Source organism: Oncorhynchus nerka, linkage group LG28 (genome assembly GCF_034236695.1).
Source record: "Oncorhynchus nerka isolate Pitt River linkage group LG28, Oner_Uvic_2.0, whole genome shotgun sequence".
Taxonomy (NCBI): Eukaryota; Metazoa; Chordata; class Actinopteri; order Salmoniformes; family Salmonidae; genus Oncorhynchus; species Oncorhynchus nerka.
Window position 1 is genome coordinate 13,043,574 of NC_088423.1, and position 15,600 is coordinate 13,059,173.

General features: G+C 42.1%; 1 protein-coding gene across 2 annotated transcripts; it reads right to left on the minus strand.

The window, feature by feature from the left end:
* Positions 1–1,064: 1,064 nt before the first annotated feature.
* Positions 1,065–14,689, minus strand: LOC115112870 (uncharacterized protein C16orf52 homolog B-like). Of its 2 annotated transcripts, none has more exons than XM_029639890.2 (3): positions 13,869–14,689; positions 7,594–7,806; positions 1,065–6,574 (listed from the first exon to the last, which is right to left on the minus strand). In XM_029639890.2, the coding sequence occupies exons 1-3, from the start codon at positions 13,972–13,974 to the stop codon at positions 6,390–6,392; spliced, it is 504 nt and encodes a 167-aa protein (XP_029495750.1). In that variant the 5' UTR covers positions 13,975–14,689; the 3' UTR covers positions 1,065–6,389. The 2 variants fall into 2 exon arrangements, with proteins under 2 accessions (XP_029495750.1, XP_029495749.1); XM_029639889.2 differs by having other exon boundaries at positions 13,860–14,689.
* Positions 14,690–15,600: the final 911 nt, after the last annotated feature.

Below are 15,600 nucleotides of genomic sequence, written 5' to 3' on the forward strand. Positions count from 1 at the left end.
TGACAATAGCAGTGGTTGTTCCACAGGACTGACAATAGCAGTGGTTGTTCCACAGGACTGACAATAGCAGTGGTTGTTTCACAGGACTGACAATAGCAGTGGTTGTTCCACAGGGATGACAATAGCAGTGGTTGTTTCACAGGGCTGACAATAGCAGTGGTTGTTTCACAGGACTGACAATAGCAGTGGTTGTTCCAGAGGACTGGCAATCGCAGTGGTTGTTGTGTGTGTGTGGGGGGGGGGGAAACAACCAATGCTGACTGCTGCTTGACCTTTATCAACAATGGGCCAGTGGGAGAGAGAGGTGACCTTGTCAGCAGCCCAACTGTGTCCCTGCCTGCCAGTTGCTGGCTGTGAGCTGTGATTTGCTGCTCAACATGCTGTGTGGTACCAAAATTTAAAAAACACACAACAAATCATTTTCTTTCTGGTATCCATGGTAACATTTATTGTGCTTGTTCTGTGAAGTTGTCCAGGGTTTTTTGCCACCTTTTTGGTAAATAATATCCAAAACAACAGAGCATAGCCTACGTTTTACTTTGTAATAAAACACAACATGTTGGCACTAATTTGTGCATTTCTCCTTTGCCAAGATAATCCATCTACCTGACAAGTGTGGCATATCAATAAACTGAAAACTTCTTATGGCTGCAGGGGCAGTATTGAGTAGCTTGGATGAAAGGTGCCCAGAGGTGCACAGAGTAAACGGCCTGCTCCTCAGTCTCAGTTGCTAACATTTGCACATTATTATTAGTATTGGATAGAAAACACTCTGAAGTTTCTAAAACTGTTTGAATGATGTCTGTGAGTATAACAGAACTCTTATGGCAGGCAAAAACATGAGAAGAAATCCAAACAGGAAGTGAGAAATCTGAGGTTGGTCGATTTTCAACCCAGGCCCTATTGAATTCACAGTGGGATATGAATGAAGTTGCACTTCCTAGGCTTCCACCTGATGTCAACCATCTTTAGAAACTTGAATGAGGCTTCTACTGTAACGGCTGTTTTCCTCCTCCTCCGAAGAGGAGGAGTAGTAAGGATCGGAGGACCAATGCGCAGCGTGGTACGTGTTCATGCTCTTTATTAAAACAAGCGAACACTGAAACAAAACAATAAACGACACGTGAAATAACCAACCGAAACAGTTCCGTGTGGAACACACAGACACAGAAAATAAACACCCACGAAACACAAGTGGGAAAAGGCTACCTAAGTATGATTCTCAATCAGAGACAACTAACGACACCTGCCTCTGATTGAGAACCATACCAGGCCAAACGCGAACACAACATAGAAAACGGAACATAGACAACCCACCCAACTCACACCCTGACCATACTAAAACAAAGACAAATCAAAGGAACTAAGGTCAGAACGTGACATCTACTGTGTTGTGGGACTGAATAAGAGCTGAATGAGTCAGGTTACTGGCAGAGAGCAATTTCCTGGTCACGCGCATTCCACATCGACCTGCACAAGCATTTGGATATGTGTACCTAACGCCCTAACAAAAGTAGCTACTTGGACATAAATAACGGACATTATCGAACAAATCAAGCATTTATTGTGGAACTGTGATTCCTAGTAGTGCATTCTGATGAAGATCATCAAAGGTAAGGGAATATTTATAATGTGATTTCTGGTTTTTGTTGACTCCAACATGGCGCCTAATTGTATTATTTTTCTGAGCGCCATCTCAGATTATTGCATGGTTTTCTTTTTCCGTAAAGTTTTTTTGAAATCTGACACAGCGGTTGCATTAAGGAGAGGTAAATCTATAATTCCATGTGTATAACTTTTATTATCATCTACATTTATGATGAGTATTTCTGTTGAATTGATGTGGCTATGCAAAATCACTGGATGTTTTTGGAACTAGTGAACTGTCACGTCCTGACCTTAGTTCCTTTTGTATGTTTCTATTTTAGGTTGGTCAGTGCGTGAGTTGGGGTGGGGCATTCTATGTTTTGTTCTTGTGTTTATATTTCTATGTGTTTGGCCTGGTATGGTTCCCAACCAGAGGCAGCTGTCAATCGTTGTCTCTGATTGAGAACCATACTTAAGTAGCCTGTTTTCCCACTCTTGATTGTGGGTGGTTATTTTCCGTTTCAGTGTTTTTCACCATTCGGGACTGTTTCGGTTTTTCTTTATTCGCTTGTTCGTTTGTTTCCTGTGTTCAGTGTAATAAATATGACGAACACTTACCACGCTGCATATTGGTCCGATATTTCCTACTCCTCCTCAGAAGAGGAAGACAACAATCGTTACATGAACGTAACGTGCCAATGTAAACTCAGATTTTTTTAGATAAATATGTACTTTATCAAACAAAACATACATGTATTGTGTAACATGAAGTCCTATGAGTATCATCTGATGAAGATCATCAAAGGTTAGTGATTCATTTTATCTCTATTTGTGCTTTTTGAGACTCCTCTCTTTGGCTGGAAAAATGGCTGTGTTTTTCTGTGGCTTGGTGGTGACCTAACATAATCATTTGTGGTGCTTTCGCTGTAAAGCCTATTTGAAATCGGACACTGTGGTGGGATTAACAACAAGATTACCTTTAAAACGCTATAAAATACATGTATGTTTGAGGAATTTTAATTATGAGATTTCTGTTGTTTTGAATTTGGTGCCCTGCACTTTCGCTGGCTGTTGTCATATCATCCCGTTAATGGGATTGCAGCCCTAAGAAGTTTTAAACAGCATGATCATTACAGAGGTGCACCTTGTGCTGGGGACAATAATAGACCACTCTGTAAGTGTGCAGTTTTGTAACACAACACAATGCCATAGATGTCTCATGTTTTGAGGGAGCATGACACCTGATGAAACTGTGGGTTTGCACAACCAAAGAATTTCTGCACAAACTGTCAGAAACCATCTCAGGGAAGCTGCAGTTCGGGATCATGACCAATGTTCCTTCTAAACTGCAGGTATGCGCGACCACGCACCTCCTCCAGGACTGCAGTACAGAAGAAATGCCATGCAAGAGATTGAACTTCACTGAGTTCTCCCCTTTAGTTTGCACTATATAGATCAACGTTTCTTCTGTGATCATTCAACATTATATCAATCCCTTTTCAATGCAACAAACCAAAACAGATCTAAATTTGCAGGATTGAGTCTGGGATTTTGTTGTAGGCAGAGCCAGAGCGCAACGGAGTAGAATTCTACTGGCAGGGGTAGTTTACTAGTTGTCTTTCAATCACCCGCAAGTGAATGCCTCTTTCAGATCAGTGCCAAGCCTGTGCACATTTGTTGATATTCTTTGCTAGTTAGCGAGTTATTAGCCCAGTTTTAGATAAGTATAGGTCAGCAATGGGGAGTTACTGCTTCCTACAAGAGCACAAAGAAGTGTAGGCTACATTTCAAATGGGCTTTGAAAAGACAGTCCAGTAAAAAGCTTATGTCTTAATTAAAAGTGGCAGTGTTGTATTTTGAGACAAGCTTGAATGTACAAATAAGCCAATAGGCAGAGGGGTAGCCTATATTGTCTATTTTTTTATATGGTAGTAATAATAATGACTTTTATTTTGTAAAGTGGTTTCTTGCATCATACAACACAATACAATGCAATTTACAGTAACACCCCTGGTGTTACAGACCAAGTAGATAAATCATTCATTAATGTCATCATGTAAAAGCTTTATTAAAAGTGTCATGTAATGTATGCCTGGCTACTGTAGGCTATAGCACAGAAATCAAAAGCTATTTCCATGTGAAAATGTTATGGGATTTCAACTGTACCGGGCATGTCAACGTTGTGAACAGAGTCCCCTTTGGTGGCGGTGGGGTTATGATATGGGCAGGCATAAGCTACCGACAACGAACACAATTGCATTTTTTTATTTTAAACTTTCTTTAACTAGGCAAGTCAGTTAAGAACAAATTCTTATTTACAATGACGGCCTAGGAACAGTGGGTTAACTGCCTTATTCAGGGGCAGAACGACTGATTTTTACCTGGTCAGCTCAGGGATTCGATCAAGCAACCTTTCGGTTACTGGTGATGGCAATTTCAATGCAGAGATACAGTGGTTCCTCCTTTAAAAATTGCGTCATACTGCGGCACACCTCGCATGCTGCCGCAGCATACTGTGGCAAGTAATTTCATAGTCAGCCATTTTTTCTGTTACTGCAAGTAATTGCTAGTTTGACCACCAGAGGGCATCTTTGAGAAGCATTTGATTGTATTCCGTATTGGCATTACCAGAGAATTTAAAACATTTTTTTGTAATAAGACAGTATATGGTATTGATTTTAAGAAATTTGGCTTAATTAATTTGATTAATATTATTGTGTTTCTATTCAGAGATAAACAAAAAACGAAACCCCCAGAGTTTCCATTAGGATGGAATGGAAAATATGACGCTGTACAACGTGACGGTCGGGAGTAGGCTACAGGATTGGAGGATTCTAAATGGTTTGCCCTCATTAGACAACTTTGTTCCAATATTTCTATAAATCAGTGATATTTATTCCCACAGTAATTCGTTATGAGTCCATAACTAAATATACATCTGCATTTTGAAAGAGTATTTTTTTATCATTATTTTATTAATGAAATGTGTTTATTTGTTTATTAGGCTACTGTGCAGGCTACAATCTATACTGTAGTAGACATGGGAAAGTGCCTAATTCCTTACATAAGGGAGAGCAGGCCATGTCTGTACTACAGAATGCAGGGATGCATGTGCATGTGTGGGATGCTCTGGATCGACATGTACGACAGCACGTTCCAGTTCCTGCCAAATTCAGCTTCCATTGAAGAGGAGTGGGACAACATTCCACAGCCTACAAACAACAGCCTGATCAACTCTATGCAAAGGAGATGAGTGGCGCTGCATGATATTGTTGCATGTTGCGTTTAGATTTTTGTTCTCTGTAGTTGCTTATATGATACAGAATGTTCTCCCCAGTCTAAATTAATAGATTAGATCATTTGTCATGTTGTGTAACTTTTAATGAGATGGTTTTCCAGAGTAGTTCATATATATCACAGTGCTTCCTCAAACAACAGCCATGCTGTCTATGTAGCCTACATGAGCAAGTCAGCCAGTCATGAGAACAAATTGACAGACGTAAAAGCGAAGAAAACAGACATGTAGGAATTCCATGATACAGTGCATTGACCATAAAAAATTACTATAAATGCTCCATCTTGGGAAAATAATGCATTCATGAAAACAAATAAATACTTTTACTCTTTCATGAAATACTTTACAATTGTATTGAATTAGTTCTAATTGTTTTCCATCATCATGTGATCCAACAGACTTCCTGCTTTTCATAGTTTCATCATGAATCTAGAGGCCAGCTCCACTCATAGGACCCAAGACAATAGCTCTGAGGTCTAACTCAACTTCCAACCATATATGCATAATCTACAAAATGATGGCTTCATCATTCTTATTGCCGGCTTCAGCCTTTCTACCACTGTGCTTCTTATGGGGCGGAGTGACTTGACTTCCTGTTGTCATGGCCATGGGTGACAGTCTTCCCTGTCCTGATGATTCATGTCAGTTTAAGGCTCTAACCACTCCCCCTTCTGGGTCGATCCATGAAGAAAGTGCCTTTCATGTCCTGGTGACATTGTGTGCACATTTTGATAAAACACTCAATTTAAAATTGGATCACAAATCTACACTCTAACTAAACATTTTAAAAAATCCAAAAGTAGTGTGTTTTACATTAAAATACATTTGTCGTTTTCTCTGAAAATGCCAATTTTGGCATGTCCCACGTCATGTTTGTCCGACTTGAAGATTTTAACCGACTTAACCTTCAAATTTCCCCAAGTTTTTACCATCATTGTAATATAATTTGTTGCCTTGACAACATAATTTCTGGAAATTATTATTGATCTCGTGATTAGTGATTCATTTACATTTACATTTGTCTCTCATGTCAACCAGTTATGTGAACTGAACTCTCGTTTTAATATGGTTAAACTATTCCTGAAATAAAAATAAAATATCAAAAGGAGGAGATGGGGAAATCATGTTTGTTATGAAGTTAAACATGTGCTCTTTGACAGAATGTTCAAATTTGGTGAAATAAGAAAGTTACACTACCCAGAAAGGCACTCTATTTGTGGAAGGACACTTCTGTGTTCACTGATCTGTGAGGGGGCTGGATAGGTGTCCATTCCTCCAAGATCTATGAACACAGACAGACTAGTGCCTACTACCTGTCCTATTGACCCAGGGCTAGGTGCCGTAGATTCCTGTCATCCAAAGGTACGTCAGAGAGAAAGAGTGGTTCTCACAGTTCGTCTTCTTCCCTTCCAGCTGGGCAATTTCAAATGTCAGGCCTAGCAAATGCTTCTACAAAGGCATTTCTCTAAGCGCAAGAATGTTTACAAAAACCAAAGTGCCCGATATGTCACCCAGGCAAGCAGACCTTCCCTGCAAACAGTAGTCCCACTATAGTGAAAAATATAGACAGGACAAAGAGTACATATGAGGACCCCACCACTGTGTTGTTGGGTAGTTTATAAGGTTGTCCCCCGACCTCATCGATGTAAAATCCTATAGGAAATATAAGAGCTGCCATACAGAGCAGGATCACTATGGAGGAGAGAGGAAACAAAGTTTAGAAACAGTCTTCTTAAAAACACTATTCACAGTACAACTAATTTAGGGAGCAATATATCTTACAACATTTAAAGAGTAGGCAGGAACATGATCTCAGGCTAAATTCTATATTTGCGTTTTCATCGTCGTGGAAACCTGACAGAGCTGAAAAAAAATCAATTTACATTGTCATATTAAATTGTCATTATTTGGTTATTATTATACCTCAATAGGTAATTCTAGCCCGATAATGATTAGGATAAAATGACCTCTGGAATTATAATAATAACAAAGGAATGTTATTCCGTCATATCCCTTGGACCACTAAAAATCCCTCCTCCTGGTTTTAGCTCCGCTCATAGCAACCCCATGTACTCTAGGTGTTCAAGGAGCCACTCAGCACAGTTCCATCTGAACATTTAGGCCATTTAGCAGACGCTCTTATCCAGAGTGACTTACAGGAGCAATTAGGGTTAAGTGCCTTGCTCAATAGCACATCAACAGATTTTTCACCTATTCGGCATGGAGATGTGAAACGAGCGACGTTTCCGTTACTGGCCAACACTCTTAACTGCTAAGCTACCTGCCGCCCACACAGTTACCACACAAAAGCTTTTACTAAAATGAAACCAAAGTGACATTCATCTGGGCTTACTCAAATCAATTTGCTAACATCCATTAGTGACATAACAAGAATCTCAAGGTGCTTCAAAGCTGTAACTAATGGCTTTCCCTCAAATCACAGCCTATTCCCTAGTCTACTGTACTACTTTAGCCAGAATAGGGATTAACAGGAGTCTGTCTGGCCCCAGTCATGACTTAAATGGTGACAGCGTTGGCCATGTTTCTGTATTTATCGTATTGCAGTCTTGGTCTCTTGTCCAGGCCGTCACTGTAAACGAGAACTGGTTCCCCATTGGCCTGTCTGGTTAAATAACATTTACATTTACATTTAAGTCATTTAGCAGACGCTCTTATCCAGAGCGACTTACATAAGTCAAAATAAAACGTACTCCCAGTGAAGGCAATCCAGCGGGCGTAACGGGTGGCCTCGCGGTGCCAGTGTGATGCCACCAACAGGCCGCAGGTCACCGTGAGGGAGATGATGCCCAGGATAATGAAGAAGAGGGTGGTGACCCACTCAGGGGGCAGCCGCGGGGGGATACAGGTCCATTCACGACCGTGGATGGTCTGGCACTGCCGCACCAGGCCTACCGTCAGGGAACCTAGAGAGACAGGAGAAGGAGAGAGAAGAGATAGATCAGTCAGGGTTAGATCCCACACAGCAGCAGTCCCACTGTCAGAGCATCTATAGAACACAGGAAGTTGGTGGCACCTTAATTGGGGATGGTTGGAGTGGAATAGGTAGAATATTATCAAATACATTAAACACATGGTTTCCATGTGTTTGATGCCATTCCTTTCGCTCCGTTCCTGCCATCATTATGAGCCGTTCTCCCCTCAGCAGCCTGCACTGCTACAGACAGAGTGCTTGATCACATACCCCCACGGAGGAAGAATATCTTTCATCACACAGAGCATACTCTCACTGTTCAGGTCAACTGTGCTCTCACACACCACAACAACATGTGTCACTTTTCAGCAGAATCTTTTCATTTTCTGTACACCTTGTTTTATGAGAAGAAACTTAACCCAGAGCAGTAGATTGCATCAGTTCTAAAATATCCCTCAACTTGTGACGGTATCACCATTAGAAAAGCTAAGATCTGTATGAGGCATCACTGCATTACATCACATCTGGACTAATGACCTCCCTGGTGACACTGGATTCCACTTCCAGTGCCCTGTGACCACACAAAGTAGAGCTCAAGGAAGGTTGGTATGGTAACAAGGCTGAAGAGTGGGACTCTTAGGCCCTGGACCAATGGCAGGGGTCCCTGAGGAATCAATCAATGACGTAAGACTTGGATGGCTCAGGAACAGAGCCCCTGACACCAGAGAGAGGAAGAGAGCTGGAGGGAAGAGGGGGAGAGAGAGAGGGATGGAAGGATAACGAAAGCATAGGGGGGACCCAGAGCCTCTGAAACCACAGAGAGAGATGAGATAAAGGAGAGAGAGAGAAGATAAGAATTCACATCAGAAAGTCACTCACTGTCAAAGAGCCTCTCCTCTCCTGCCCCAAAGCCTGGTGGGTCCAATTAAGTCAGCAAGCTAGGCCTGCTGAACACATAACTCTTCCAACAACAATAAGAGCATATATGAACCCCACCCTCCCTAACCCAACACAGAACGTGCCAACTCAGCAACACTCAACCCCCTCGTCCATCCAGCTACAAAGGACAATTCATCGGTATAGATTTGAATGAGAGAAATGTGAAATTAAATCCTCCGACCCCTTTCTTCCCCTTCTCTCTCAGGAGATGAGGAGTTATCCCTGAGCCAGCACGTTGTGTCTTCCAGAGGCTGGAGACAGAGAGGAGAGACGAACAGTGGGCAAGGCTTGTGAGATATACTGTATACTGGGTATTTCAAAATACCGATGTTATGATTTTTACTGTTTTCATTTTTTAGGGTTGGGGGCACCGCCGACTTGCAGGGGCTGCGTGCTATCACACTGCTCATAACTATAAGTTAAGTATAACTATAAGAAATGTAAGATCAGTCAAATAAATTATATCCAGCTATGAATGTGGTTTGCTAACTTGCTAGCTAAGTGGCTACATGTCAAGATTAAGCTTCTTGGTTGCAGCAAGACATTCAACCCCTTCCCGGATCCAGATCCCTGTTGCCTCAACCATTACTATGAGCCTGTCCTCCCCAACTAAGGTGCCACCAGCCCCCTTTATTTATCCTTTATTTAACTAGGCAAGTCAGCTAAGAACAAATTCTTATTTACAATGACGGCCCTCCCCTAACCCGGATAACGCTGGGCCAATTGTGCGCTGCCCTATGGAACCCCCGATCATGGCCGGTTGTGATCTTGCCCGGGATCACACCCGGGTCTGTAGGTACGCCTCTAGCACTGACTTAGACCGATGCGCCACTCAGGATTCCTTTGATTTGAAGACACATGTAGACCTACTGTATGTGGATCTAATGCTGATCAAAGCTGTTATGTCGTGGCTATTGACATGGCACCCTAATATAATACTCATAACAAAACCAAACTGCTGTGTCCTGTTTTCTCATCCATTATAGTGATCAAATTTGCTTCCCAATTACCAGAATCACAAATGAATGGTAGAAAGTTATGCTACCAACTCTGATACATATCATATTATAGTACCAGACAGATCTGAGTGGAAAACATCCCTTCAACAGGGTTTACTTACTTCAGCTGATTATTGAGGTTATACCCCTTCAACGGTTTAGATAGATATACAGTAGGATAGATGTGTCAACTATGAGGTAGCATACCTATGAATGGTTGTATGAGTCTGCAGCGAGAGAGCACACTGAAGTGTAACATACTGCATGCATATTATGTTGATTCCATGATCTCTGAGCCCCTCCATTTTCTACACAGGATATCCTGTTAATTCGCTATACATTATTTTATCTAAGTGAAGAGCACAACAGAAATAGGCGTAAGCTACCAGGACTTCACATCCCAACCACTTCATATCCTTAGTGAAAAGGTCCTGCCTCAGAAGAATATGTCACATATTCCACTGTCAAAGAATCAAAAATACTGATAAAACTTTAAAAGAGTGACATAGTATATCCTAACATAACACAATATTTCCCTCTCTTATTAAGCAAGCTTACACACCCAGTCCATAGCTTGTCATTGGTGTAAATTGTACTTTTTGTTCTATGGGACTCTTGGGGGACATTTCTAATTCGTGGGACTGTTCAGCAGCTGTTTTAAGTGTGTAACACATCAGACATCAAGCTTGTCTAATAGCCAGGGCGTTGAGACAGAGGGAGGTGTGTGTGTGTGTGTGTGTGTGTGTGTGTGTGTGTGTGTGTGTGTGTGTGTGTGATATTGTGGGCCAGTCTGTAGTTAGTAAACACTTCCCCATGCAGCCCCAGTCAGTCCCCTGCTGCTTCCGACTACAGAATACCTGCGTAACAAGCAGGAAATTAGCTAGACTAAGACACACACACCTCTATAAACTTTTATAAAGCTTCACATCCTGGATAACTACAAGAGAGGTTTGCTGTAAACAAATAAACCATAATGATTCCTTTCCAGGCTAAACTTGAGGTGGTGAAAGAGACATTTGTGTTTATAACAACATCTGCCAATCTGATGGAGTCATTGTCAACATCTGTTTATCTGTAAGCAATAAGCATCATCTGGTGCTGCCAAAATACTGATACCATAGGAAAGAGCATAAGTTAGACCTGCAAGTTAACTTCATTTGCAGGAATAACTACACTTGTAGGAAAAAAAGGTGCCGTTCTAGAACCTAAAATGGTTCTTCAGTTGTCCCCATAGGACAACCGTTTGAAGAACCCATTTTTGGTTCCAGGTAGAAACCTTTTGAGTTCTATGTGGAACCCTTTACATAGAGGGTTATACACAGAACCCAAAAGGTTTCTACCTGGAACCAAAAGGGGTTCTCCTATCGGGACGGCCAAATAATATTTTTGGAAACCTTTATTCTAAGAGTGTAGGTCTAAGCATTTATCTATTTCACCTGGACAAAACAATATGTTGGACTTCAGATACACAAACAAGGCCTTCCAGTCAAGGCAATTTCCTTGATAATTAAGCTGTGAGTACTTCATCTGAAAGAATTCTCCCTCCCAGCAGACCTCATCAGGAAAGACTCCACACATTACCATTTACAAACAATGCTTCTCTCCACCTGGTAATTACTATTAGGCTGGAACAAAAGGCTTTTAACCCTGCTTGATTTCATACCTTCTCTGTATGGGATGAGGGGAAGTCTCAAAAGGGAAGTCTGGCTAGTAATGTCTGAAAACACAATATGGGTGGACCTCAAGCCTGTTTCTGTTCCTTCTTTGTATGATATGTTCTACCTGAACGCTCCTGGACTGTGCTGTAACAGTGTAATGGAGGTATGTTCTACCCGAACGCTCCTGGACTGTGCTGTAACAGTGTAATGGAGGTATGTTCTACCCGAACGCTCCTGGACTGTGCTGTAACAGTGTAATGGAGGTATGTTCTACCCGAACGCTCCTGGACTGTGCTGTAACAGTGTAATGGAGGTATGTTCTACCCGAACGCTCCTGGACTGTGCTGTAACAGTGTAATGGAGGTATGTTCTACCCGAACGCTCCTGGACTGTGCTGTAACAGTGTAATGGAGGTATGTTCTACCCGAACGCTCCTGGACTGTGCTGTAACAGTGTAATGGAGGTATGTTCTACCCGAACGCTCCTGGACAGTGCTGTAACAGTGTAATGGAGGTATGTTCTACCCGAACGCTCCTGGACTGTGCTGTAACAGTGTAATGGAGGTATGTTCTACCCGAACGCTCCTGGACTGTGCTGTAACAGTGTAATGGAGGTATGTTCTACCCGAACGCTCCTGGACTGTGCTGTAACAGTGTAATGGAGGTATGTTCTACCCGAACGCTCCTGGACTGTGCTGTAACAGTGTAATGGAGGTATGTTCTACCCGAACGCTCCTGGACTGTGCTGTAACAGTGTAATGGAGGTATGTTCTACCCGAACGCTCCTGGACTGTGCTGTAACAGTGTAATGGAGGTATGTTCTACCCGAACGCTCCTGGACTGTGCTGTAACAGTGTAATGGAGGTATGTTCTACCCGAACGCTCCTGGACTGTGCTGTAACAGTGTAATGGAGGTATGTTCTACCCGAACGCTCCTGGACTGTGCTGTAACAGTGTAATGGAGGTATGTTCTACCCGAACGCTCCTGGACTGTGCTGTAACAGTGTAATGGAGGCTATAAAAAAAAAGAAAAGAATGATCACAAATGAGACCATTAAAATCTAAACATAGGACTCAAAAGTTAGCTTTTCCATCCTGGTACCTACCTCACAATGACAAGGGGAAAATGTCACCTATCCCGGTTGTTTATGCAGTAGGCCACAGCATGGAACTACAATCTGCTGGCTACAGATGTATCTAAAAGGCATTAGCTCATTCTAAGTGACCTATCGTTTAGTCGTAGCCTTTACTGTTGCACTTAATTTGACCATGTCCTCAGGCTGGATACTGTAGATTAAATACAAATGCCCCAGTCTGTCTGTGTCAGATGCATAAAACATACAGAGAGTGAGTGCAAAGCTGAACAGACCTCCAAGCGCATAGCCGGAAATGTGGCCCTCACTTCACCACTGAGTCTGACACACTATTTGTCAACAGTCACCCTGCTCTTAGACCACTGCGCCACTCGGGAGGTGAGTTGATAGCTAGTACAGGGTAGCTTATATGCCTTGAAGGGACATGGGGTATCAGGGAGGTGAGTTGGTAGCTTGTACAGGGTATCTTATATGCCTTGAAGGGACATAGGGATCAGGGAGGTGAGTTTGTAGCTGGTACAGGGTAGCTTATATGCCTTGAAGGGACATGGGGTATCAGGGGATGTTGGGGTGAAACAGTAGAGGGCAGTTCAATTATCACCAGCTGTGGAGGATGATGATTGGTGGTTTGAGGACAAGCCCCAAGAGGCCAAGAGGACGAGAGCGAGAGAGAATGCCAAAGTAGCTCACTGTATTTTGGAGGGATGGGGTGGATGTGGGGAGAAAGAGGGCAGGACTGCTTGTATAAAGTGTAACAGATAATGTAGAAGGTCTTTGATGATGCCACATTATAAGATTCTGAAGCTCAAGAGAAAGGTCACCAGAATGCCAAAGTGTTATATTTGGAAGAGGGTGGTGGTGTTGTGTGGCTGATGCAGTAGAGTGGAAAGAGAATGATTCAAAAACGTTGGGTTACGTGAACTGAAATCCTAGAAGAATAGTGTGTCAAATAGGTTAATTAAGCAATAAGGCCTGAGGGGGTGTGGTATATGGCCAATATACTATGGCTACGCATTGCAGAGTGCCTGGATACAGGCCTTATCCATGGTATGTTGGCCATTTAACACAAACCCCCAAGGTACCTTATTGCTATTATAAACTGGTTGCCAATGTAATTAGAGCAGTAAAAATAAATGTTTTGTCATACCCGTGGTATGCGGTCTGATATACCACAGCTGTCAGTCAATCAGCATTCTGTGATGAACCACCCGGTTTATAATGCACATTATTGATCATTGTCAACAAAGCCCCTTAGGGGCCACACAGGGTGACAGCCAGCTGTAGCAGCCTACAGCCAGATGATAGACACTAGACAGATAACGTGTGGAAATATATTAATTAAGTTAAATGCCCTCACCTAACTTACCAGTTGCATCTCCGGTGTTGATCCAGTCTGGATTAGCAATACTGGCGATGGCAAAGATATCTGCCGCTAGAAAGAGGCATCCTGATATGACGGTGAGTTTATCCATTTCTCAGACGTGGATGCTCTCTTCTCTTCTCCTTTACATTGAGTCAATGAGGAAAGACTCCTTTATCTCGCCCTACAAAGGAAAATAGGTCTGAAGAGACTCAGGCATGGATTTCAACGTCCAATATCAATGTTTTGGTCTTGCCCAGTGGAAGCATTGTCGTAGTCCTCTTGGGGGAGAAGGGCAAAGCCTCTCATCTTTACGGCGCGTACGCAGCAGTCCTGGTGTAGGAGTTATGCAAAGCCGTTTCCGTTATGTGAAAAGTTGCCTTTGCAAACTGCCTTCCCATTGACTTATAAATATCGACCATGGCCCTGGCTATGAACGCCCGCTGTTCCACCCATATTCGCCCAGTATTGTTACCTGGTAGCTTATGGTGTAGGAGGAAAAATATATTTGAAAGAGTAATGGAAGGAAAATTCAAAAGTTTTGCGACTATTTCGCCGTTATTAGGACATTAAATATATTCTTGCAAGCGTGCACACTGTACCGCTTATTTCCTGTGTTCCTTTCTCTTCTCCATCTGAGATTTCTTCGCTGCAAACAAATTCCATAAAATACATATCTTGAGCGCAATTGTCTAATTTCATATAATATGCCAATATTCCCTTCAATAGAAATACCGTTATTTATCCTTCGTGAAATGCACGTCAGATGAATGCATTCGAGGTAGGAATCAGTGGTTAAAAAAATATCGTTGTTCTCTCAAGTATTTTTAGCAGACGTCAACTCTCGCGAGATTCTATACAACTCTGTCAAACAGAGAACCACGTTTTTGGGCGCGTTTGAGTAGTAAAGGCTAAAGCAACTGAATGTCGGCGAAAGTCGAGGAGGGACGTAAGGGGGACACTAATGTGGTTTTCCAACAACAAGGCTCAGATCAGCATGACAGTGTTGCCAAGGTTTTCTTTATAATTTCGAGAAAAAAACGTGTCTCCAACACCTACTCACAAACTGAAATTATATCTGTGTACAATATACAATTAATTAGTGAGACAGAGCCTCAATCACATTGATTCATTCACTGTAGGCTGGACATGATTTTTGGTCAAGTTGGTTCCCGTTTCAGTCACGTCTTTGGGCCAAACAAAAACACTCAAAGTGATTGGTTGACAATAGAGCCTCCCACAATGCAGGATGAAGTTTGTAAAGAGCAATTGCAGAAACTTACAGTCGAAATGTTTTATATAATGCAAATTGACAAAAGTGATCTGCTCGAACGCGCCCTAAATCTCTGCCTCATATTTCTGCTATACTAACCAGGTTTCCAACCTTTTCATGCGCGTGAAGTAGCCTACATGTCGGATAAAACATGTCATGACAGGCCTGATGGAAACAGAACATTTTTCGGCAAACTGTTCAAATTACGACAAAACAAAATACGCTAGACAATGTGGGACCTTTTTGTCTAGGTAAAATTAATTATGCGAGATATGTCGTGCACAGAAATATTAATATAATAACCATTATATAGAAGTACATTTGTTCACACGATGACATTTTATGCAGTCACCCCACAACAACTCATCGGGAAAGCATGCTGTTTATTAGGATACAGATTAAATGCATTATGATGGCTTCAGAGGGTGGTGGAAGTGCAAAGTGATGAGCTTGATGCTCCTTTCC

Excerpts from the sequence above, each read along its gene's own strand:
- LOC115112870 (XM_029639889.2), bottom strand. The coding sequence starts at position 13,974 with ATGGATAAACTCACCGTCATATCAGGATGCCTCTTTCTAGCGGCAGAT. Across the intron at positions 7,807-13,859 it reads AGATGCAACTGGTAAGTTAG|GTTCCCTGACGGTAGGCCTG; the intron begins GTGAGGGCATTT and ends CTGTCTCTCTAG. Across the intron at positions 6,575-7,593 it reads CTGGATTGCCTTCACTGGGA|TGATCCTGCTCTGTATGGCA; the intron begins GTACGTTTTATT and ends TCTCCTCCATAG.